General features: G+C 41.3%; 1 protein-coding gene across 42 annotated transcripts in view; it reads left to right on the top strand.

Moving 5' to 3' along the window:
- Positions 1-27,211, top strand: part of PTPRD (protein tyrosine phosphatase receptor type D) — a 1,152,007-nt gene that overhangs the window by 1,004,688 nt on the left and 120,108 nt on the right. For 20 of the 42 annotated variants that reach the window (XM_053371570.1, XM_053371569.1, XM_053371568.1 and 17 more), the window contains 5 exons: positions 1,901-2,018; positions 5,645-6,232; positions 6,606-6,706; positions 9,075-9,334; positions 20,169-20,262. In XM_053371570.1, the coding sequence (XP_053227545.1) occupies positions 1,901-2,018; positions 5,645-6,232; positions 6,606-6,706; positions 9,075-9,334; positions 20,169-20,262 (1,161 nt within the window). The remainder of the gene's footprint in view (positions 1-1,900; positions 2,019-5,644; positions 6,233-6,605; positions 6,707-9,074; positions 9,335-20,168; positions 20,263-27,211) is intronic. The other 22 variants (XM_053371572.1, XM_053371579.1, XM_053371584.1 and 19 more) reach the window with 5 other exon arrangements.

The raw sequence follows: 27,211 nt of genomic DNA on the forward strand, positions 1-27,211 counted from the left end.
TCAGAGCCAGTTTCAAACATGCTTTAATCTTCATCCCCCTTTTGTTTATTAAAAAAAGCAACACATTGTATTCAATACTAAATGCCTTTTCCATCTTCTCTTGTTCCATTGCAACCAAATTTTCAAATTATGTTTAATGGCTCTTTCAGATTATAGAGAACAAATTACTCTTATATTAAATGCCACTTTACAAACACTACTTTTATAAAAGTGTATGTATATTTTATTTTTAATCACTAAAAGAAAAGGCTTTCTAATGTACAATCCTGTGCATATTAACTTTAAAAATATCCCCGTTACGTTTAGTTGGGCTGACATCAAATGAATGTTCATAATAGTGTGGAGCGTTACAACAGTGCAGTCCAGTCCTATGCATGCTTTACTCGGAAGTAGCTGGGCTTACTTCTGGGAACAGTGCATATGAAAGCAGCCTTCATATATTACATAAAATCAGGGCTTTTTTTCAGTCCGAACTCACTGGAACTCAGTTCTGGCATCTCTCAGGTGGGCACCATTGCCGTTGTGTGACCAGGCGGCGACAGCCCCAGCCCCCAGGGATCATAAGGAAGGAGTAAAGACTCTGACAACGTTATATGGAATTAAAATTAGGCCACAACTTTATTAAACTTCCAAATGTAGGAAGACCTTGGCTTAGGCGTTGGGCGTGTATCCCTCCCAGCCCCCCTCCTGGGGGGAACTGGGACTTATTAGGGTAAATGAGATATGGGGGTGCTCTGCGAGACATCAGTGTAGCAGGCAGCTCAGCCCATATCCCCACACGCAGGGTAGTTCACTGACGACCTTTCAGTGTATGGCCAGTGACACCCATATATATGTAACCCATTTAAGAGGGGACCCTGGAATCGCCGCCACAGGGGGGTGAGTCACCACTTCACACACCCCAATATAGGGAAGAAAAGACTAAAGAATTCCACCCAAGGCCATAACCGCCAAAGCTGTGACGAATTGCTACAGGAAAGACAAAACCTGCCAGTGCAGGAAAATTTCTTCCCAGTCCTTCAACAGCAACCAGTCAAAGTCGGTAGCAGTGCCTGCTAAACAGGAAGAAAAAGTTAACCTGCAAACAAGAAACATTAAACAAAGGGAGAGTAGGGAGGGTGAATCTCCAGAGCCGACTGCCTGGCTATTGTCGGCTCCACCCCCTATTTGTAAATGGGGCTGGCGCCACCTCCCAGCAAGAAACTTGATCACTGAGGCTGGGTGTGAACCTCCAAAAATTAACACTGAGAGGCAAGCCAGCCCCTGTTTGCCAGTAAGCTTCCTGGGAACTGTAGCACCACGCGCAATCCCACAAAGGGCACCCACAATGTAAAGTGTGAGTGCTCATTATAAGAGAACAAGGGAGGTGTTTGTGGTGAGTTCTGGCACCTTTTTTTCTAGAAAAATAGCACTGCATAAAACAGCTTTAGAAGTTGGAATGTAAGTAGGGTTCTCAGGTGTACAGGCAGTGATAGCATAACTTTTTAAATAACGGCTAGTAAATTCGTAAATCAAACCTAATTCTCATTCCCCACTTTATTTGTACTACACCAGGAATAAGACTCTACACAGAGTGAATTTCAAAAGGATTTCCCCCTCCTCCGTTAGTACAGTTAACAGCACTCAGCCTTTGGCCTTTTGCTTGACAAAACGACTTGGGGCATGCTGCTCAGAAACGCCTTCACGCTTATTGCTGACATAAGTGAAATACAGTGCATTGCAAGGCCTCACCCACTATTCTGGTCCGACCAAAAGCTTGCCATCACTGCAGGTCGCACGAAAGCCATGGGCGCTGAATGTTATATGTTGCAACTAATTGCAAGGCAAAACGATCTTGATTTAGTAGTGCTTATGTTTTAATATGCATTCTGGTTTTTGTCTTTGTTTTGCTTCATTTTAGGAAATGATAATAGCGGGATTGCAGCCCGAGACAACCTATTCTCTCACTGTGACGGCCTATACGACCAAAGGAGATGGAGCACGAAGCAAACCCAGACTGGTGTCCACGACTGGTGCAGGTAAATAGATGGAGATTCCTTCCATTTCCTTGCAACCAGCAGTTTGTGCTTTGATGCTTTCCGAATTGAAACACAAAACGTTCGTGTAGGTGGCTATGGCATGCTTCAGTGGCGTAGCAGCAGTTTCCGGTGCTCAGGGCAGGTGTGTGCACCAAGCATGAAGGCTGCCAGCCCAGCCCTCAATGATGGTAACACCGGAGCAACCCCACTGGAGAAAAATGGGGGGCAAACTGAGTCACCTGTGGGGTGGAGCCCAGCCAGCCGACGTAGCCCTTGGCAGATGGAGAATAGGCCTGGGCTATGTATTGATACATCACCCAGGGCTGGTATGAGGGCTAGAGTGTGATGGTGGCTTCACCGGGCAGTATATTGTGAGGGAAGCAGTTGCCATCTCTCCTGAATCCCTCTACAACCACACTGCAGTTGCCTGCATGTGGGCACCTGGCTCATGGACATGGGACCATGCCCCCCCCCGCAGGATATGCCCCTGGTAGGCCTAAGTCAGGGGTCAGCAACCTTTTTCAGCTGTGGGCCAGTCCACCGTCCCTTAGACCATGTGGTGGGCCGGACTATGTTTTGGGGGGGGGAATGAACGAATTCCTATGCCCCACAAATAATCCAGAGGTGCATTTTAAATAAAAGGACACGTTCTACTCATGTAAAAACACGCTGATTCCCGGACCATCCGTGGGCCAGATTGAGAAGGCGATTGGGCCGCATTCGACCCCTGGGCCTTAGGTTGTCTACCTCTGGCCTAAGTGTATAAAACATTTGAAATACTAAAACAATTTTACCAAATAGATAAAACTGGCGACAAGACCCCAATGAGGATTGAGAGTGTAGCTTTTGGATGAACAAAGCTAAAAAAAAAAAAAAAATTCAGGAGAATTTCTCAATCAGTTGTTGACCTATTGCTGGATTCTAGCCACTATAATAAGCCTGATATACAACAAAATGTTCTAATCTGCTTTTTATTTTACCAAATGAATTTTACAATGCATGTGAGTCATCTTCAATTTATTATTTCTGCCACAAAGAAATAATAGTAAGTCTCACATCATGTGGCTATATATATATATATTTAGGCAAAACAGATCAATGTGTGTGTTTTTTTAAATTGTCTAAACCCAGATAGCTGCCACAATAGTAAAAGCAATTTACGGTATAAATAATTTAGCGGCAGCTCCCCGCAGCCCCTCTTCTTAGAAATCTGAAGCAGTTATTATTATTCTGTTTCTGTGGACTCACCTGCTTTTCCTTGTGCTCCACTGGCTTCAGTGATAGTTATAATGCAATGAAAAATAGGGCCTGAAATAGATATATCTATAGTCTTTTCTCAGCTCTGTAGCTGCCTCTTACGCAGCAGTAGGGAATAGTCAAAATTAAGCAAAGAGATATACTTTGTACACTGGGAAGAAAAGAGAAAACCTGTACAGTACAATGCACAGGATTCTATTTGCACAAGAATAAGGTGTTAGCAGTGAGGAAGAGGTGGGAAATAGCTATACGACATCTGTATTTGTGTATTGTTGGTAATAATAGCTAGTACTTGGGTATGCCCCATTTTTTAAAAAAGAAAACACTCTTTTTTGGTGTGTAATAAAGAGTTGCATTTAGATAGAAATGGGAGGGGGACAGTGGGACGGATTCAGGGCCATACATTGCCTCCTATGCCATTAGGAGGGTTTAGATATACTGCATGTATTAGTGAAGGTCATGGATTTTGCATGGACTGTATGACCTCTCTAAAGAGTTTATAACTTGGTTCTTTTTTCCTAAGGTAGAGCTGAGTTCATTTTATATGCTTTGCTCAGCACAAACGCTCACACCTCTGCTCTCAGCCTTTTGCTAGCCAAAGTTTGAAAGTTCAATAGTGTATCACTTAGCACAAACAGAAGCTTGACACTGCTCAGGTTCACACATCACATTAAACCATGGTTTTAAGACAGTAAGTAAACAGCAAACCATGGTTTATTTTCTCTTGCAACCCCATAACCAGGGCTTTTTTTTCCAGTCAGAACTTGCTGGAACTCAGTTCTGGCGCCTCCCAGGTGGGAGCCACAAGGGAGATGTTCATGCTAAGTTCCAGCACCTCTTTTTCTACAAAAGCAGCACTACCCCTAGTTAATAAACCACTGAGCTTCTCGGGCTTGCCAATCAGGAGGTCGGTGGTTCGAATCCCTGTGAAGGGGTGAGCTCCCATTGCTCGATCCCAGCTCCTGCCAACCTAGCAGTTTGAAAGCACCCCCCCCAAAAAAATAGGTACCACTCTGGTGGGAAGGTAAACTGTGTTTCCATGCACTGCTCTGGTTTTGCCAGAAGCGGCTTAGTCATGCTGGCCATATGACCTGGAAAAACTGGCTGCGGACAAACACTGGCTGCCTCGGCCTGTAAAGCAAGACGAGTGCTGCGACCCCAGAGTTGTTTGCAACTGGACTTAACTGTCAGGGGTCCTTTACCTTTACCTTTTTTGAGGCAGTGGACTAGGTTTGCACATAATACTAAACCATGGTTCATAAACTATAGTTTATTCAAACCGTTATTTAACATTACGTGCAAAACAGGCTAAGTATGAATTCCAGGCTAGCTTTGTAAAATTAAGTCATAATGCTTTTTTCCACAATGTTTCATTGTGCTGTTCAGAGGAAGAGTTGCCTGTCTGACTGCTACTCCACCTATGTTTGAAATCTAGAATAAAATGTTCCTACAGATATATTGGTTTTGTATGTGCAAGCTAAGTAGCTGAGGTTTGGGTTTGTTTGTTTGTAAGATGGGTTATTTGTATACCTTGTTCCCAACCTGCAGCCTGAAGTGATATAGGCCTGGGTGAACTTAACCACTTGGTTCTGCTGAACACTGTCTCTTGCCAATGAAGTGGGAAACTTGCATATATGCTTATAATGACCTCATTCAAATGTCTGATAAACTACATTTTACAAGAGCAAAAATGAGCTATGTGCCTGCACATTTCCCTCCCAGTCCCTCTCCCTCAGGCACCCACCTTTTGCGAGTACAGTCTGATTTCTTAAACCACTGTTTTCCATTAGTTTTGAACCAAGAAACTGGTTTAAGATCCTCCTCCAAACTCGGATACCAAACCTGTTTATATATATATATATATATATATATATATATATATATATATAGCCAGAGATCTGAAATGGGCAAGTTTGCCATCGGACTAGATCATAGTAATGTAGCAAATGAACATATAATGACTCTGACCTTACACCAAGGCAGCATCTCTTAAAGGTTTCAGGCACAAATCTTTTTCCAGCTCTCCCTAGAGATACTAGACTTTAACATTGGATCTATTGTATGCAAGGCATGTGCCATTGAGGTACACCCCTTCTCAACATGCAAGTTTTCTGGTTTCACTGTGCAGCGATCCCTCTTGCTGTTTTGGCTTCTGGGATTCAGAATATTTTTTTTCTTGTTTTCCTCCTCCAAAAACTAGGTGTGTCTTATGGTCTGGTGCGTCTTATAGAGCAAAAAATACGGCACTTTATGAACAGGAGGAAACAGTGTGTCCATCACATACATAACTTTTTCAAGATACATGAATAAAGTTTGTTAGAAATGATTCATTCGCCCGCTTTACTTGCTAACATCATCTTGTGTTGCAGTTCCAGGAAAACCTCGGCTTGTAATTAGCCACACACAAATGAGTACAGCTCTAATTCAGTGGCACCCACCTGTCGACACATACGGTCCTCTGCAGGGCTACCGCCTGAGGTTTGGCCGCAAAGACATAGATGCCTTTACGACGCGGGATTTCACCGACAAGGACGACCACTACACCGCTACAGATATTCACAAGGGGACTTCGTATGTCTTCAGGCTTTCAGCTAGAAATAAAGTGGGCTTTGGGGAGGAGATGGTAAAGGAAATTTCGATTCCAGAAGATCTGCCAAGCGGATTCCCTCAAAACCTGCGCTCGGAAAGTGCCACCTCAACTTCAGTCCAGCTCTCTTGGCAACCGCCCGTCCTATCAGAAAGAAATGGTATTATCACCAAATACACTCTGCAGTACAGGGATATCAATGTGGCACATCACCAAACGGAGATGTCTGTTGTTCCTGCTGATATTACTATGACGCTTTCAGGCTTAAAACCAGATACCACATATGATGTAAAAATACGTGCACACACAAGCAAAGGGCCTGGTCCATATAGTCCCAGTGTCCAGTTCAGGACACTACCTGTGGATCAAGGTAGGATTTGTCTGCTTATGACTTTTCTTTTAAAGGAATTTCGGTCTTTGGATATCGATATTTTTGAAGCTGTTACTAAAACTGACCAAACCATCGTATAAATAGTTTCAACTAACATCAGAGGTAAAGTATGTGAAACCTTACATGTTTTGGATTCATTAGTATTCAGTTATCCTATATCAGGCAAGTCTGGCTCACATCTACGCAATAATTGCAGGTAAGAGAAATAGAACGTTTTGAGTTGCCCTTTGTAAGAATGGGATATGGTTTTTAAAAGCAGGTAGGAGAATTGTTGAGTGTGTTTAGTGTCGGAAATGGGATGGGATCCCAAGGTCAAGATGTACTTTAAATACATTGCTTTTTCCTTTTCCAGCAGTGTTTGCAAAAAATTTTCATGTCAAAGCAGTGATGAAGACATCGGTATTGCTCTCTTGGGAGATACCAGAGAACTACAACTCTGCTCTGCCTTTCAAAGTAAGTTGTTTTGCAGTTTGTAAGACTTGAAGGGTAAAACCTGAGATGAAGGAATGTTCTCATTAAGCAGACAAATTCCAAATGGTTAACAAAGGTCGGGTCAAGAAGAAGAAGAAGAAGAAGAAGTGTTTGGATTTGATATCCCGCTTTATCACTACCATAAGGAGTCTCAAAGCGATGGAGGAAGCAAGAAGGAAGAAGGCAAAGCGGGAGGATTTAATTAATTAATTAATTAATTAATTAATTAATTGGTATACAGCCCCAAACCAGCAGACCTCAGGGTGGTTAACAACACAAAATCACAATATAAAAAACACATGATAAGAATCAAAACAAAGACACCCCCCCTTCCACAACACATTTTCAAAAGGGCATTGGATGTCAATCATCCCAAAACCTATTTAAAGAGGAAGGAAACTTGGTGCCTAAAGGTGTATAATGAAGGTGCCAGCTAAGCCTCCATGGGGAGAGAATTCCACAAACGGAGCCACTGCAGAAAAGGCCCGTTCTCTTGTTGCCACTTTCTGGACCATTCATGGAGGAGGCAGTCGAAAAAAGGGCCTCGGAAGATGATCTCAGGGTCCTGGTAGGTTCATGAGGAGAGAATAATTACATGAATCTTAAGACAGCCTTATACACCCCTACCAACAACAGCATTCTTCATTACGGTCCAAAGACCCACAAAAAACAGTTTCAAACGCAAAATGCAACAGAGATACATGGAAAAGATTCCAAGGCAGTCACTATGTTTTATCCAGAGCATGTTGATATCTATTTCTTATTACCTTTAAGAGAAATTTTGCTATGGCCTGGGTAGTATCATTCGACTTATCTTTGACATGATGAAATAGAAGGTATCAGAATTCCCTGGTAAATTTACCAGTAAGGGTTTAATTAATTGATCCCTGACTTGTTCATACAGCTCACAGTGTATTAAGATGTGCTTCATACAATCGACAGCCTGAGAACATAAGGAGAGTCTACTATGATAAGGTATACCAGTCAGTCTGCCGTTTAGAACTGCAGATGGAAATACATTTAATCTGGCTTTGGTAAACAGTCAACGATAATTGGGTACTGACAGATTCGTAAGGTACAAGGGTAATTGAAAATCATGCCCATAATGGATTCTGAACAGAAACGGTCTACAGGTTACATATGATCGAGAGCAAAGATCTCTGTATGCAGTATCCCGTAACCTCTGGCTCAAGGATTTAAGGGCAATGTCATTACCCAGATGATGTAAAAAGGATGGTGAAAGTCCAATTCAGGAGATTTGGGGGGCCATAGCTTTTGACCATGAGCTGATAGACTCCTCATTGGTTAAATGTAAAAGTAATCCCTCCTCCACGCCAAATACCAAAATCTTTAACCAGTATCTCAAGGCAGCCCATCATGCTTTTGGTGAAAAGTGGACATTCACCTTTCCAGGAATAGAATTGAATTAGGAACACAGTTTGGAACCTGAAGTTGGGACCGAAGGAACTTTGCCTGGAAGCCATCAAGCTTAGGAAATAAACCATTATACCAGACATATGAAGTATATAGGAGTTGGGGAACAAATTTTGCATTAAAGACCTTTGTGGCTGGTGGAACAAAATGACCTCCCTTTGAGTAAAACAAAAAACTGGAGTATAGCAAGTCTGGTCATCTCCGCCTTCTGCCAGGTAGTCTGCCAGGGGCAATTCCAGGACTTTGGGTGGTGAAACAACAGCCCTAAATACTGAGAAAAAATATTCCCATTGTAAATGGGTATTAGATGGCCATAATCTAGAGTAGACCAAATATACCTCTACCGGTGCCCGTGTCCTGGTAAGTGGTATCAGGCAACTGAAGAGCTACAACTACTATTCCACCTTCCTGCCTGCGCCCCCAGACTTAAAGGTTGAGATTGCATTTCTGAATGTCTTGAAGAAAAAGAGAGCTGGCTTTAGCTGTTCCTAACGAGTAGAGCTTGCAGAAACCTAAGCTAGTTTACAGCAAGCCATTACCATGTATTTGTGTTAAATCCAGTTTAACTTGAAGTGTGCCTCCAGTTAAAGGAATTGTTGTCTAGCAGAACATAATATAACTCTGAATGGGATATCACAGAAGTTTGATGCAAAGAAAAGCTAGTGTGAATCATTGAGGAAGCTGCTGGGAATCATTATTTTAAGGTCCCCCCAAATAACTGATGTTTTCAGATAATTCTGAAGAATCATACATAGTTGTGGCATATACCTACAGGCAAGAGAAGATAAACAGAACATTACTATCTTCCTGAGTATTGCTGGATCAAAAGCAGTAAAGGGCAGCTAACATGGTTTATTCTTTCCCCCCTTAATTACTAAAAATTTGCTAACAAAAATGAAAACCCTCACTTTTTTAGATCCTGTACGATGATGGGAAAATGGCAGTTGAGGTAGATGGCCGAGCCACTCAGAAACTTATCACCAACCTGAAACCTGAGACATCATATTCATTTGTACTGACCAATAGAGGCAATAGCGCTGGAGGTCTTCAGCACAGGGTAACAGCAAAAACAGCACCAGATGTACTGCGAACCCAACCGCTGTTCATTGATAAGACCAATGTTGATGGAATGGTAACAGTGAAGCTACCAGATGTTCCTGCAAACAAAACTATAAAGTGAGTTAAACGTCAATAGTCATTTGTACTTTTATTACTTACTGGATTCTCTGCATTAAAACCATGAGCTGCTGTAGTTGCAGCCTTGAACTGCATGTTTTAGGTCAACCTATCAGAATTTTACATTTATTTATTTGTAACATTTGTATCCTGCCTTTCTTCTTTGTATCCAAGAAATTCATCCCATTAACTGGAGGATCTCCCACCTGTGCAATGGGATTTCTTCTCCCTGTCCTCGCCCTCTGCACTCACACATATCCATCTGTTCTGGGGGTTCCCCCAATCCTCTAAAGGGGATTTAAGGGGGTGCACAGAGAAAAGAGTGTGGGAGGAAGTCCTATAGCACAGATGGATGTTCTTACAGTAACAGGACGACTTCACTGAATAAACCTGCTGTGTGGGGAATTCCTATCTGGTCCCTTATCCTTGCACTGCCCATGATATCAAATCTCTAGTCATATTCCCAGATTTGGACAAATACAAAGAAGAAGTAGAAGATGACACAAGTGTAACTGAGGGCTCCTGAAGCTCTTTGTGAACCTTGACGATCAGACATCAAAAATCAATAATGTTTCTAAACTTATCATGTCACTGATGTAGGTTTGGGAGAGCAAACACCAGTTGTAGGTGGCACTCCATAACCTGGCAAGATGAGACAATGACAGCAACATCTCCCCAGTGATAGAAAGCTCTGATATCAGAGACAACAGAATCTCCAACCTTCCTGCTTTTATATCTTCCCAATTCTCAATATCTGTACAATCATCCAAGAAAATGTGGGGGAAGGGACTGTCTTTACCTTAGCATTTCATCAAATATTTACTAAATATTTGTAAATGTAGAGGAAACCTGAAAAGATTATGAACATATTCCTTAAGAGTAGATAATCTACATGCCATTCCTCTTTCCACTGGCAACGCTTTTTCTATAAAAACAGCACTGCACATTCCCAATTTTTTTCTCCCAGCTGCAGCCTATGAACAAAACAGCAATACAGTGGTACCTCTGGTTGTGAACGAGATCTGTTCTGGAGGCCCATTCGCAACATGAAAAGCCCTCAACCTGAAGTGCCATATCTGCGCAGGTGTGCGGCGCGATTTGGCACTTGTGCGCATGCGCGAAGCATGATTTAGCGCTTTGTGCATGCGTGAGTGGCGAAACCCGGAAGTAACCCTTTCCGGTACTTCCGGGTCGCCGTGGGACGCAACCTGAAAAAATGTATCATGAAGCAAACATAACGAGGTATGACTGTATTGGGAAAAGGCATTTCAGCTCAGCCTTAGGAAAAAGATGTACCCACAGAGTGGATTTTGCTGCTACTTTGAATAATGCTGTGATGACATGTGCAAAGATGGAGTGATTCTGCTCTGTCTTCCACTGGGAGATGTATGTTCTTAGTGGGCTACAGCAGAAGTATAAAAGAAGACGAGCACTTCCTTTGCACATTTCTTGAACTGCTCAAAGTGGCTCTAGTCCTGGTAAAGACATAAACTATAGAACTTTGGTTGGCTAAAACACTGTAAGGCAAAACCGTAAGATGGGTCAGTTATGTTTAGCAGTCCAGTCCCATCATGTACAAATTAATAGGGCAATAGCAGTTTACTTTCTCTTCCCTTTTAAATGTTTTTATCACAGACATCGCTTAGAAAACAGATATTTTTATTTCCAAAAATAGCACGTTGTGATTTAACTCTAAAAAGTGATCCCATAATAAATGAATTTGGCAGCTATATGTTCTGTTCACAGTGCTGGAACATGGTTTACAAGGCTTCTTAAATGCTTCTGTGCAGATTAAACAACAAAGATAGTACTAAAGACCTGACAGCAAAGCGCCAATAGGGATTCAAAACGATGGACAATAAAGAGTTGCCAGGAAAGCGTGAAACACAGTACAATCAATAAGTGTTATTGCTCTGTTTGCAGTGATTCTTGCTTCCTATAAGACTCCCATGTGTGTGACGAAGGAAATGGGAAGGAAAATGAGCAGGTTGTTAAATATTGTTGGGGATACAACCTGGATTTTCTCTGCTGACATTTTATACCATGAGCTTTGTAAATGGAAGATCCTCTCTTTATTGCTAATTGAGGAATTCAGAATGGGACAATATGAAAATATATTATATTGGAGTGTTAACAGGATTAAAGTGTGGGAAATGAAGCCATTGCTATTAAACTAAGTAAAGATAAAGTTTGTAGAAAAGTATAGAAAAGGAGGCCTGAAGACTGAAAGCATCGGAATGATTTATGGAGAAAAGTAATTACTAGAAAGGGCCAGGGTATAACAGCAACCAGGAGTAGCTAACATCTGCGGAGAAGACAATAACCTTTTTCATAAGTTGTGGAAATGTTGGGAGCAGGACTGAATTTGTGCTGTGGCTCACAAGGGATTAGCCGCAATATCTAAGGTGATAAATAAGAAATGCATCTGAGCATCTATTGCCACCGAGTAAACTCAGCTTGTTCTAAAGGTGAGCTCTCAGGAAGCTATGCTGGTTTATGGCAAAGGCACAGTTGTCTGTCCTGACTCTGGGCAGACTTGAGTCCTAGCATCCCTTTTGTTGCAGGGTGCAAGCAGGGCAGAAAAAGATGACATTTGACGTAGGCCCAGAGATCCAGAGAGGATGGACCTGGGCTGCAGTTCCTTTATTATGATTTTAAAGGCTGAAACTTAATTATAGAAATACCCATAGCAGCCAGGGTGGATAAAAATCAACTTTTTAAAAAAAGATTTTTAAAAAAATTTAAATTGGATTTATTTAAAAAAATGAAATTGGATTTTTAAAATAAAATGCTTTTGGAGGAAAAAAACTTTCTAAATATAGTTTTGTATTTAAGTTACATTATAGTCCAAAGGCTATTTATCAGTAAATAAGGATTTCAAAATAACCTAGGTTTCTTAACAGGGACTCCAAAATCTGAATGTGTAAGAATTAAATTTAAGTTGCAACAGTCTAATTTCCTTCTGTATTGTGTATGTTGTACGTAGTTAAACTTTTTTGCTTTGCATTAGTTTGCACAAATTATAGCATTGTCATTCACACACAAATCTTACCACAGCTGCGTGCACAAACACAAAATTCAACAGTTAACGCTTGGATGTTGATTTCAAGGTTAATGTGTAAGGCTGATCATAGTCCTGACTGGACTTTAAAAATGTTCCCAGGCTTCTTGTCATATCACAACTTCAGTCAGTTTTCATGATAACGTTGTGAAATTTATAATAACTAGTCACCTTGGTGGAGCTGAGCTGCCAGGAATTGCTGTTAACTTCCTATTTGTGACCAGAAAGATCTACATCAGATTCTGATCTACCACATTATTGAAAGTACAAACTTTAGTATAGATTTTAAAAAGTCGAAAATGCATTAGGACAGATGATTGGCTGGTCAATAATGCAGTCAATGTATCAGTCAAGTAATACACTTTCAATAATACCTTTCAGTACCGAATTATATAACCAGTGTCCCACTTCTGACAGACTGCTAGTTAATGTCTACTCTTGTTTTGTTTCAAGCACTCAGTTTTCAGAATATCTCACAGATGCATTGCCATTCTCTCTGGGTCAGCCACAGAACAGGTAGCTTGTTAGGCCTAGTGTCCATACCTTCGATGGCACTCTGGAGTCAGCTTGCCCGTATTCATGGTCAACCCTTAAAGCTGAACTCTAAGGATTTATTTTTTAACCAAGTTGCTATAAGTACTTGACCACCATATTTCTAGAATGATGATCATATCTTTCTACACACAGGAGCCTGTCTGTACATCCAGCAGCAATAAATTTGTCAGCCATTTGTCATTCCGTTGCTGGCTGTGTGTATGTGATGAGTGGAAGATGAGAAGCACTGTACTTTTCCATGTATAAAACATGGTTTTTTTTACTCTAAAATCGTGTTAAAAACCAGAGCTCGTCTTATACACGGAAAGTGCATGGGGGGACGGATGATTGGTTGCAGCCGCGAGCGATTTGGTGGGTATTTGGTGGCGGTGTCAAGGGCTGCTTTCGATTGGCTGCCGTTGTGGCAATTGGGCGTGCGATTGCCAGCTATTATTGGCTTCTGCTATGTGAGCAATTGTCAGCATTTTTCATTTAGGTTAGTGATTTTCTGCATTCCCCTCCCCCTAGAAAGCTCAACAACTTTGGGCCAGCTCCCCCCATTTATTTAAATTTGAGTCCCCAAAAATAGGGGGCGTCTTATACATGGGGGAGTCTTGTACACAGTACAGTGGTACCTCAGGTTACATGCGCTTCAGGTTACATACGCTTCAGGTTACAGACTCCGCTAACCCAAAAATAGTGCTTCAGGTTAAGAACTTTGCTTCAGGATGAGAACAGAAATCGTGCTCCGGGGGCATGGCAGCAGAAGGAGGCCCCATCAGCTAAAGTGGTGCTTCAGGTTAAGAACAGTTTCAGGTTAAGTACGGACCTCCGGAACGAATTAAGTACTTAACCTGAGGTACCACTGTACTTCTTTCTCGTTAGAAGGAATTTTCTTTAGGCAAAGTTCTGATGATGAATGTCAGAGTGGCAATGAGAAATGAACAATAAGGCAATTGAGATATAAAACTTCACCTTGCTTTAAATCAGCCTTTCTCAATCTGTGGGTCCCCATATGTTGTTGAACTACAACTCCCATCACCCCTAGCTAGCAAGCCAGAGTTCAGGGATAATGGGAGTTATAGTCCAACAACATCGGGGGACCCACAGGTTGAGAACCGCTGCTTTAAATGCTCCCCAACATTGGGGCCAAGTTCCTTTTCACGATTTCTTCTTGGGTTTTTTGGCCTCCTAAAGTCATGATCATGACTATGAAGGGTGGATTTCTGGTTATTCCCTAACCCAGGGCTGACTGAGGCCTGCATTGACAGTCAGCCACCAAACTGAGGACCGCATGCCACATATACATATACAGTCAATGTACCGTATTTTTCGCCCTATAGGACGCACTTTTTCTCCTCCAAAAATGAAAGGGAAATCTGTGTGCATCCTATGGGGCGAATGCAGGCTTTCGCTGAAGCGTGGAGAGCGAGAGGGGTTGGTGCCTGAAGCAGAGTGCCCCGTGCTTCGGGCAGATATCTGCGGCTGGGGAGGAGGGAATAAAAATATTTTCCTTTATTTCCCCCCCAAAAAACTAGGTGCGTCCTATGGGCCGGTGCGTCCAATAGGGCGAAAAATACGGTATATGTGCGCGCACATTCACCACGTATGCACATTCTTGCATGTACAGTGGTACCTGGGTTTAAGAACAGCTTAGTTTATGAACAACTTGGATTAAGAACGCTGCAAACCCGGAAGTAGGTGTTTTGGTTTGTGAACTTCGCCTTGGAATAAGAACATGTTCCACTTCCTGTTGAGTGTGTTTCATTTGTAAATTGAGTCCCCCATTGCTATAGGAAAGCACGCCTTGGTTTAAGAACACTTTGGTCTAAGAAAGACTTCCGGAACGGATTAAGTTTGTCAACCAAGGCACCACTGTACATGCATAGCTATACCAGATGTGCAGGCACACAGAACTCGCTACTCTTTTTCTGTTTCACACACACACACACACACACACAATCTCAGATCAGAAATAAAAGAGCTCTTTGCCTGCTCCTTAGGTTTGCTAAATGCTGACCAAATATAGAAGTTAAGGAAGAATTCAGTTAGACTTTTTAAAATGACCTCTTGTGTGTGTGTTCAACTACAGATGCTTCTTTTTAATTTTGTTCAGGAAATTGACCTTTCTCATTTTTACCCTTAATTATTTAATTTTTTAAAAAGGAATGGGGTCACATTTTTATTTATGGCAGTGAACTGAACATGCCTTTGTCTGACTAGAATGAGCTACCGGTGTTACTGAATGCGCTAAGGGTCTCCAGTTGTGTTAAGGGAGTTTGTTTTAAAAAATAACATTTGGCACAATAGGTTTGTTTCACAGGTGGACAATAGATACTATTACCAGTGCGCAAAACAGTTTCTGTAAATAGAATTAATATCCTTTGGCGGGCTGCACAAGTGGATGTAATGCCAAGTAATTTCTTTAGGGATTTAAGTCGGCAATATGCATCCATCTTAACGGTCTACACACAACAGCTTTCTGCACTCTTTAAAGTTGTATTAGACCTTTTTCTTCCTTCCTTCCTTTACCCCGCCTGATTTCCTTCTTTGACTAACAGTCTGTGAAAAGTATGGATGTGGGGGTGATTTGCAAGAGTAATTTACAGTGGGGCAGAACTGCAGCAGCATTGCAATTTACCTGGATGGGTCAGAGAGGTAGTAAGATTGGGACTTCATGAATAGACTCACGGAGCCATTCTGGCATTTCTGCTAGTGCATTGCTCAATTATTATAGTAGAGGAGTGAGCTTGAGAGGAGATTAATTGGCTAAAGCTATGCTGTGAAACCTTCTTCTTTGGCGATCCCTCATAGCCTAGTAAGATGGTCTTCCATAAACATGGTTTTAACCATGAGTCCGTAAGTGACTGTGGAGGCCAATTCTGGATCCAGACGTCCTTTCACAGTGGGGACATTGGTTTCCAGGCGGGAGTTGATCACGGTGTGGATTTGCCAAGCGTGCCTTCCTCTTAGCACGTTTCTCCCTTGCGTCCTGAGTTCGAGCGTCTTCAAAGCCCATGACACCTTTGGTAAAGGCTGTTCTCCAGCTGGAGCGCTCGCAGGCCAGTGTTTCCCAGTTTCCGGTGTTTATACTACATTTTTTTAGATTTGCCTTGAGACAGTCTTTAGACCTCTTTTGTTGACCACCAGCATTACACTTTCCATTTTTAAGTTTGGAAGACGATCATCAGGCCTTCTGAACCCAGACCATTGTATCTGCAAGGCCTCAACAACATTGTTTCTCCGTATCAAATGTAGGACAACAGATATATGAACTTTCCCCTCTAGTTTTGAGTTTGGGAAAGCTGAAAAGCAGAAACAAGATAGTTGCAATGGCAACTATCTGAATCACTGTAGAAAGCAGCTAACTAATTTCAGATGAGGAAATATTTGAACTTAATAGTAGACTTTGCATATGAGCATCAGAGCTATGGTAAATGTCAGCTCTATTAACTTGTTGATATTTTGGCTAGGGCCAAATCAGTGTGTGTACTGCTTTATTTTCAGTGTGTTCTTTTTAGTTTTCAAGTCCCAATTTTCTTATCTAATTGAAAATGGCATTACTGAAAACATTAAACAGTCAAGTCAGCACTTTGCAATATTTATTGGCCACATTATGAGGGTAGATCTTTGCATGATCCAGGAGACATTTTCTGAACTGAGTTTTAGGATAAAGGAGGCAAATAGCCAGAATGTAAACTAAATTCCCAAACTTCTCTTAAGAAGCCATCATGGGTTCTTTTTATGTGTAATTTAAACCTGTACTTACAACTTTGTCTACTCTGTATGGAATGCTTGAGCAGAAGTTGCAAGCAATCTTAATGACTTCTAGGATGAAAAATGATAAAGTTTCGTAATCTGACCTGGCTACCTATGTGTATTGATTTTGCAAGTGCTTCGGTTCCATTAGGTGAATTGCTGCGGTGTTTGAAAACAGGTTGTAGCAAGTCATTGCCAAGAAACGATCGTTCTCATGCACCTTCGTTAACTGCTGATATGGGGTGAAGAAAGATAACGGATATAAGATACTTTTTAGAAGGAGAAAGCTATTAAAGTGCATATCAAAGCATATCCAAAGTGGTTTTTCTTCTTCAAGCTGCTTTTTAAGTAGTGCATTGCCCTGAAGACATAGTCTACAGAACCCTGGACACCTCCATTTTTCTCGTACAAGTATGCATATAATGTGTTCCACCTACATGTAAACATTTGTGATGCCTGCATTTGACAAAAACGGCAAGCCATTCGCTATTACAGATGGCTTGTCAATAGCTTAACATTGTTTCTTGAAACCCTGTTCCTTTTACTTTGGACAAAATAGGTTCATAATATAGCCTGCAGTAAAATGGCTGTATTTTCAGGCCACTTTTTCTTTCTTACTATACCGGGTCGTGCAAAGATTGAGGAGGATGGGAGTGTGAAAGTCAGGAGTGCTCTTCCGTGCTTCCACCCACTGTTTAAAGTCCTATAATGTTCCAGAATGAGGCTGCAACATGATGTATTGTAGCTCTGGGGAGCATTCTGGAGTAAAATGCTGGTCATTGCTGGCAGCAGTGCCGGATTTATGTGTAAGCTAAACAAGTTATAGCTTAGGGCCCCACTCTCTTAGGAGTCCCAAAAAAAATTAAGGGGAAAAAACCTGGATGTACATTTCCAAAATATAAGATAAAAAAACCCACATGCAGCAGCAGTGTTTTGTGTTGTGTAGGCTCCTATGATGTAAGTCATGGGCCCCGCCTGCTAGCCTGCTCCCTAAAATATCACTGGTTTGCTCATTTCTATATATAGGGTGCCTACATTCTGCATGTGCAAATGGCTTTAGATACCTATTAGGTCCATAAATTACCATATAGCATATATTCAACACAAAAAAGCGACAATTTGTTGTTGACAAAGTAGAGCTGGACATATAAAGGGCCCCATTACCTTCAGGAGCTCAGGGCCTCAGCAAACCTAAATCTGGCCCTGGCTGGCAGCCACAGTTAAAATTGAGGCCACCAGCAGAGGACCCCATTTCTCCCCAGAAAACCCCTCTGAGTCATGCTACATGGTGATGTAGGATTCTTCACCATGGGTTTCTACTATGGGTATTTATTTATTTTATTCAATAAATTTCTATACCACTCTCTATGTAGTGGACACATTAGAACAAAATACAAATTTGCAGAACCCCTTTCAATTCCATCAAAGCCCTTTTGCCTCAACATTTGATTCGTTTGAAAAATTCAGTAGCAACACTCACAGTTCAATCCTATGCATGTCTTCTCAGAAGTAAACCCCAACGTGTTTGGCGAGGCTTATTCCCGGATAACTGGGTATAAGATTTCAGCCTTGATACTTCAAAAATTAAGCATCAGAAAAAACTGACCTGAAGACATTCCCTTTTTCTAATCCAAGTTTGTTATAATTATTACTGGAATAGACTGATGTTTTGGTTTAGTAATCCATAGTTTCAACCCCTACACCGATAGTGAGTAAAAGAACAAATCCTATTTAAGTCTTTTAAAATGTATTTTATTCCTTTAATTGTTGTCCCTGTCATCCAGCTAACTTTGAGGGCCAACAGTATGATAGCACGTCTAATTTTTGTTTTTGTTTGGTTTCAATGTTCGGAGATCACAAATGCCATCTGCTTTAAACTGTTTTATAAACCTAAAAATATTGATCAGTGCAATCCTGTGCATGTCTACTCAGAAGCAAGGGTTTATGACTTCAGTGGGATTTACTTCCAGGTAACTGTGTATAGGATTGCACCCTAAATTAAAGGTTCGTGTAAGTAGTATTTTATTTCAGTGAATTTCTCTTTGATCATTACACTTTTGAGTTCCCTGCACTTTTTACTGGAATCTCATTTATTTGGCTACATTCATAATATTTAAGAGCGTCAATTAAGTGTATCTTGTAATTCGAGGACCCAATCCCCGCTTGGGGGATAAAGACACGTGGACACAGTATGTAAGGATAATGGGTAAGGAAAAGGCCACAACTTTATTGATTACAGCATGTGAGAAGGTATTGGCTTAGGCATTGGACCACAGAGGGGTTAACCACCAGTAGGGTGAGCCTGTTGATGCTATAGGCTCTCTCCTGATGTCACCGAGGGTCGTGCCATGGCCCCCCGCCACACGGGTATCGGACAGGATCCACAACCGCCGGATTCCTTTAGCGGAATACCCAAATTGTCAGGGAAGGCGATGGCCACACCTTGCCCCCTGAAACATCAACAACACATTCCAATGCCTAACCGCCAAATACCACGAAAGTTGTGACGGTTGCTACGAGGTAGGCGAAAAAAACCAAGAGGCCGGGCCAATTTAGCCAATTGGAAAAAAAACTCCTACCAGGCCCCCTGGTTAAACAGGGCAACCAACCAGAGGTCCATAGCAAAGTCTCAGGAAAGCTAATCTAAAGGGAATGGAGGGTGGGTGTCTCGAAGAAAATGTGTGTGCAATGGTGGGGATGGCTGGCGCGGCTGCATTTGAGCGGCAAGCCACGCCCCAGCCGAGCTCCCCTATTGGGTGCTCAACCGGGGAGGGGCGTGGTGCGCCAGCCCTGGAGTTGAAGCAGGGGGCAGAGTGCCCCCTGCATGACGCGGGAATCATCTCCCGCTCACAACCCCTCCCATCCTGGAGGAGGACAGGCTTTCTAAAATCATCGTGATATTTCATGAATAGTTCTACTGCATTTATCAGAGAACTGTGGAATGGAGCCTTTTATATATTTGGATAATATATATATATATAGAATTCTGAATTAATTTGATATTTTGGGTAAATTAATTTGATATTTGGATGTGTATGGTTGGATCCAGATCCACCTTTCCACAAATAAAGTTACTTCTGCTGGTGGAAGAAGCTCTAACTGACTCCTTGAGGAAGGAGGGGAGGCAATTTAACCAGTCAACTCTTTCTTACAATGCTTCAGAAGGTCCTCTAATTCTCAAGAGAATTGGTTAAAAAAACCCTTCTTCCCTTCTGTTAGAATGAAACCCTGCTCAAGGAATAGAACCCATAGAATTGTGAATTAACTTTATGCTGGCAATCTGCACATTATATCAATTCATTTCAGATGATGAGAAGTTTTCATGCCCAAGATATGCAAAGAGGTGGTTCTACTGGAGAGTAAAGAGGTTTTTTTTTTTTTTTACAGATTACTCCACATGGGAGCATAATGTAACTGAAGCAATATAAACACACTGTTCCCTTTATGCAGGCCTCATCTTATGTTTTGTTTTATTTGCAGAGGTTACTATATAGTAATTGTGCCTTTGATAAAGAAGTCTGATGGAAAATTCATGAAACCACGAGAGAGCCCAGACGAAATGGAATTAGACGAGGTACCGTGTGCTTATTTTAGCTCTTTTTTTCCTTGTAAAATTGTTTGTGATAGAAACAGCCTTAATGATTGTGTCCAATTAATGTACCCATGTCAGCAAATTTGACTTTTTTCAAAAAAATAAAAATCTTGTCATTTTGTATTGGAGTTGGCCTCTGGGGACAGAAACAAAAAGCTAATTACTTAAATTAAAAGACATTAAGTTGCAGTGAGGCACACACACTGTCTGATCTTTGTTGGCATTAATATTTTATTCCTTGCCGATTATAAGACGTAATGCAGTAGGTGAAATGAGTTGTCAGCAAAAACTTAATCACCATTGATATGAACTCCAATAAAGGTCTGGTTCGTTTAATGGGGTGTTTGCCAAAGCTGAATCACATGCTAAGTTGCAATTTGCTCTGCAGTTTAACATTTGACCTACCTCTCAGTTCTCTTTACTTGATTCTCCTGTGCTGGTATATGTCGTTTTCCTCTACGCTCCAAGATTAGGCAAAATAAGAGAGACACCTTACATATTCACCAAATAGCACTGTAATAACTGGGCTGTTAATTAACATATATTTACCTGTCAGTTTCTATCTTGCTTGTGGGCAAATTATTCCATTAATTTCAAAACATCCCATTATTTTGACACATATGGCATTTTGAAATGATTGAATTTTTTAATTTTTTAATTTTTTTTAAAAAAAACCTTCTTCTCGTTCAGTGTATTAGTTAATAAAGAGATGAGTAAACTCTATACTTGAAAATTGCAATCCTGTCTGAAGATGTGTGCGGAAATACTTTATATAACACACCTTCAGACTCAAATTCAGGTGGGCACAACTGAATTTAGAAATCCTCAGTTATTTTGGGAACAACCAGTTATGATTCTTGGATTGCATTTTTACATGTTCTCACACCTAAGATGAAAGGACATCTGTGTGAAAGGTAGACATCAACAACACTAAACTACTGGCAAAGTAACCTTGGATGACTTCCCTGTGATGAACTTGCATAGCATGCTTGAGCGTTCATATGAATTCAGCACATTCAGATACAGGGAGTGTGGGTCAGAAAGTGGAAGGAAAGGTCTTCAGCAGATACTGGCCCCTTTCTGTTAACAGTAGTACTTGTTAGTTTGGCATAGAGAGCTTAATCTGCCCAGTAGAGTTTGCATTATCAATGCTGAAGTTCCTGAGGACCAACCTACACATCCCTCTTAATGTATATAATATGTAGCCACATCTTCGGTTTTTCCTTAATTAATTAGGTGGAGAGTGGAGTGTTGTCTGGCCACAGCAGGCAGGGAAGCTGTTCCCTCCCCAGCTGTGATCGAAGTAGAATTTAATCCTGTGCACAGCTAGAGGGCTTAGTAAAAGGTGAAAGATTTCTAAGATCTGAGGAGAAGCCATAGGTGTGGCACATGGCTATTAATGATAAATTAACATGTGCTATTAAGCTAAGATGGGACGCAGGTGGTGCTGTGGGGTAAACCACAGAGCCTAAGACTTGTCGATCAGAAGGTTGGCAGTTCAAATTCCTGCGACAGGGTGAGCTCCCGTTGCTCAGTCCCTGCTCCTGCCAACCTAGCAGTTCGAAAGCACGTCAAAGTGCAAGTAGATAAATAGGTACCGCTCCGACGGGAAGGTAAACAGCGTTTCCCTGCGCTGCTCTGGTTCGCCAGAAGTGGCTTAGTCATGCTGGCCACATGACCTGGAAGCTGTATGCCAGCTCCCTCGGCCAATAAAGCGAGATGAGCTCTGCAACTCCAGAGTCAGCCACGACTGGACCTAATCCTCAGGTGTCCCTTTACCTTTATTAAAGTAAGACAGAATATGCAGGAGAAATGATTTTGAGGAGATGTGGGAGGTATTTATAGAATTTGTGCTGTTGAAATGGAAAGGGGTCAAACCATCACAAGAGGTGTTGAAATTTTGGGAGGTTGGATATTTACAATGGAATGGTCTCGGGGGTGGGGTGTACATTTTAACATTTATTTATTTATTTATTTATTTATTTATTTATTTATTATTACTTTGTCAAAATGAAAAATGCTACATACAACACTGGACAAGTCTCCTGTTGCAGGTTCAACTGCAAAATCTTTTTGGGGTGCTGATACCTCAGCAGCATTCAAAGGAAGTCTCCACGTTCTAGACATCTGTAGGGTTGCAACATGGGCACCCACCCACACATTCATCAAAATTATAAAGTGGATACGGTGCTTAAAACTTAGCAGTCACAGAATTCCCTTCCTTACTCCAATGGGTGCTGTTCAAAGGGCTTTTACCTTGGCCCACTGTCAGGCTCTCCCTTCAGCAATTCAAGAAGGCCGCTATAGGAAGATACCATATGAGGAGAGGAAATACCCATGTGCCCTGGGCAGCAGGAAACAGCGGGACATGCCCTTCTTCATTGCCAGTATTATATAGACATTCGAGCCAGGTTTATCCAGCCCATCCTATATAAATTCCCAGGGCATTCAGAACAACACAACATCTCCTTATTACTACAGGATGAAAGCCCAGTCTGTGGAATGCTTTCCCCAGGGAAGTTCGCCTGGCACCTTCACTATACACCTTTAGGCGCCAGGCAAAAACGTTCCTTTTCAATCAGCCTTTGCCTGACTTGATCTTCTGTACATCCTATACCCTTTTTAAAATGCTGGTTCTTTGGGAGTTTTTTTAATTGGGTTGTTGGTTTTGTTTGGATTTTATGTATTTGATATTTTATGTGAACCGCCCTGAGACCTTCAGGTATAGGGTGATATAGAAATTAAATAAATAAAAATAATAATTAGTAAATTCCTACTCAGGTCATCTTAGTTATCTGAAAATTCATTATCATGTGTGAGGTATTCTCGTTCTGTGTTATAATACGGTATCTTCTTGGGTCCCTGTCCTTGTTTCATCATTATTTTTTGTGTATCGAGTGTGGTTTATGGATTTGAGGGATTGAGGGGGTCTCCTTAGTGCTGTCAATATGATCTGTACAGCAGCATGGCCCCTCTCTGTGGAAGAGGAGGCAATAGTCTCCAAAGCCTATACCAGGCATCCCCAAACTTAGCCCTTCAGATGTTTTGGGACTACAACTCCCATCATCCCTAGCTAACAGGACCAGTGGTCAGGGATGCTGAGAATTGTAGTCCAAAAAAATCTGGAGGGCCGTGTTTGGGGATGCCTGGCCTATACCTTGCCTATATACTCCCCCAGCTGGAGGAACCATCCTGTTAACTGATTGTCCTCCAGTCTACTCTTCAAATAGAAATTCATAGTAACACCAATTTCCATTTTCTTCACAAACAACAACAACAACAAAACCCTAAGGAGCTTACTTTCTTTGAATTGCCCTAACAAAAATATAGTCCATCCTCATTTCAGGCACAATGTCTACACAGACTCATTAGAACCCATTGGTCATTGTTATGAAGAATGGGAGGTCTCTGTATTTCTCTTAAGCCATTAGCCAACTCCATGACTTTCGGCTGTGTTTTGCTTGTACTAACAACATTCAGTATGTGCAGACTGCTTGCTTTAATGTGGTTTCTTCTTTTTAATGACCTGGAGTTGTCTAGAGAGGCAAAAAGCAGCTAAACTCAGTTTTAGTTGCCATCAAACACAGCGGAACAATTAAAAATTCAACAGTCCAGTAACGGGACACAGACCATTTTTAACTTGCAAAACTACACAGTCCATTTCAGCAAAATTAACAGATTCCAGTCTGAATTCTGTAGTTGACATTGACCTTTCTCGCCATTAAGTTCTTTGGGTCTGTGCTGCTGCTGCTGCCGCTTTCCATAACAAAGGGTCATTTTAATCATCGTGCAAGTTGTGGTGCATTAATCTGTATAATAGTTTGATAAAGGACATTTATTAAATTCAGAAACATTTGGGGCAGGATGGGTTCTTTTCCATTTTTTACAGATACAATTGAGACCACATTGTAGAATTAATGGTGGAAGAAATAAGATATGCATTGACTGGAAAATGAAAATTGTTTCTGATCGAGAGCTGAAGCCCTTCATATATCTTTCAGAATTGCTTCCAATAGTAACTCACAAGGGGACGGAAAACATCTCCAAAGTGAGCTACTCTTCATGCAGCGACTCTGAAGTTTCTGATACTTTAGATTTTTTAAAGCTTCTAAGAGAACTCCCTGTTTTAAGTTGTGCACGTTAATACTGTGCTCATGGAATGCCTATACAAATATTATCAATGCAGGTGTTCCAGCTTTGCAGCGGTGATACATTTATCCATAACAATGAAGTATCGGGAAACACAGTGACTTCAGGGTTGTCTCTGTAGGCAGAATTAGCCTTAGATTAGATTTTGCCCTTAAAGCTAAACTCCTTGCCTCTGGAATTGCCGTGCATTGTTCAGTCACTTTTCATGGAGAAAGCAGATTGTTTCATGGTCACATTGCCATAGTTCATTGTTTCCTGTGTTGTCCTGCTGCATGTTTTGTGACTTTTTATCATTAGTATTTTTCAATAAAGCACAATTGCAGCTCTATCCTGTCCTGTGTGTGAACACATAAAAGGCTATCGAGGCCTCAAATGGTCCTTGTGCTTAAACATTTTTCTTTATTCTCAGTCCATGCACTTTTTAATGCTTCTTGTTGGTTGCTGCTAGGAAATTAGTGATGAATAGCCTTTCTTAATTACCTCGGTGTCAGTTTCTGTATCCGCAGAGGAGACGATCTTTGATCACTTGTTTCTTCTCATTTTTCTCTCAGTTGTTTATAGCACAACAGTATTATTTTGCGATTTGAAAGAAGTAAGAGGACACCAGTAATTAACATGAACAAGCACTGGCAAAATTAAGAAGCTATTCATCATTAATCCCTACCTCCCCCAAACCCCCACCCAGTTCAGCAGGAAGGAATTAGAGATCTTCAGTCAGGAAACCTTTAGTTAACATTGGAAAGCGTATTTGCTGAATGGTACTTCTCACAGTGTTGGCACTGATAAAAGTATTGATGACTGATATAGTGGTATATGTGAAAAGGACCTAGGGTGTCTTGGCTGACCACAAGCTTAACATGAGTCAAGAGTGTTATGCAGCAGGAAAAAAGCTAATGCTATTCTAGGCTGCATCAACAGAAGTATAGTGTTTAGATCAAGGGAAGTAATAGTACCATTCTATTCTGCCTTGCTAAGACCGCACCTGGAATACTGTGTCCAATTCTGGGCACCGTAATTTAAGAAGGATGCTAACAAGCTGGAACATGTGCAGTGGTGCCTGTCACTTGAGAGGTGCCCAGGTGCAGCTCCAGCTGAAAAAAAGCTCTGCCCACTGGGTATATAAAGGGCAAGGTGGCCTCTCAAGTAAGCTTTAGGCATCTTCTATCATATGCAGTGTCCAACATCTGGAACAGAGTATGGAGAAATAAACTAAAAGAAAGTAACATGAGCCCAGATTGGCCATTATTTCAACAATAATGTAGCAAACCTCACACATAAATGCTATCTGCACAGCTGAAGAGAACCAACGCTCTCTCTGACCACTAACATTTTGCATTACGAAAGTCTGGCTCTTGAGAACATACTTCCAGGGCAGACATAGGCAAACTCGGCCCTCCAGATGTTTTGGGACTACAACTCCCATCATCCCTAGCTAACAGGACCAGTGGTCAGGGATGATGGGAGTTGTAGTCCCAAAACATCTGGAGGCCGAGTTTTCCTATGCCTGTTCCAGGGTGTACCTCCAGCAAAAACTTCCAAAAGCAGTAGGTGATGATACAATTTACCCAATGAGGCCTAGAAAACTTAAGGAAGGGTGCTGATGAATCTGTAGTAAAAGCTTTAGAAGATGCTTAAGAATGTTTACATTTGTGCACACCATAAACCAATTTCAACTAAGAGAGAGAGAGAGAGAGAGAGAGAGAGAGAGAGAGAGAGAGAAAGAGAGAGAGAGAAGTGTCTTTTCCTTTCATATGTTGTTCAAATTGAATTCACTAAGCACTGGAAGTCCCACCATCCCAGCCTAGTGCATTTTATTATTCTGTGAACCAACCGTGAAGATGCTATTATTTCATGTAAGACTCTCTCAGCAGAGTCAACTAATGCCACTAACTTTTATGCTAAATGCCATTTATACATTTATTTTCTGCAAAATTCTGTGGCATCTAAATATTGCATTTTGTGCCTTTTGTAAGTTCTGCCTAGCTTTATCTTCTAAGTACATTGCATTTAAACTTTCTTCAGCTGAAATCCTAATATTAACATGAAAATGCCTTTGCTAAATAATATTAAAATGCATTTCTAAATGTTGTGAAATCTGCAAGAAGAATGTATTACAAGAATCTGCAAGAGTATTACAAAAAAATTACACAAGAATAAGAACATATTATGGACAGGATCTGGAAGGTATTTGGGAACAGATTTTGATGACTTCATTGCTTTTCAAATTAACCTTGATCGGGAGGGGGAAAAGCATCTCAAGGGATGCACATGATGCTAATGATATATGACAACAGCATCATCTATAACTAAAATATGAATGAAGGAAGGGGTGCACTTCAGGTCTATTCATTCATGTGATTTCGGGTGAAATCTTCCTCCTCTCTTACTTACGCTAGTGCAGAGACATACACATGTAATCACAAATCTTGATTTCCAAATGAAAACCAATTTCTCAGTTCTTTTGGCACGGGCAAAAATAAATATTTTGTACAGTTGTCCCTTTACAAAATTTTACTCCTTTGATTCTAGAGACCAGACTTATATGTAACTTCAGCTTCTGCAGTTAAGGACAAATGTAAACGTCTTTTTCTACAATACAATTTTCTGTACTGTCCTGAACCTAAGCATACCCGGAGGCAAGTCCTGATAGTGCACACAGTCCCAAGGGCAACACCAGAGAGTAGTCAGACAGACCAAATGGTCAAAAACTGGTCCAGGTATGATATAACAAGCAAGGTCAAACTCCTGCCTCCAGGGCTGGGACCTGGGGTCCGTCCCGAAT

Source organism: Podarcis raffonei, chromosome 17 (assembly GCF_027172205.1).
Source record: "Podarcis raffonei isolate rPodRaf1 chromosome 17, rPodRaf1.pri, whole genome shotgun sequence".
Lineage (NCBI taxonomy): Eukaryota > Metazoa > Chordata > Lepidosauria > Squamata > Lacertidae > Podarcis > Podarcis raffonei.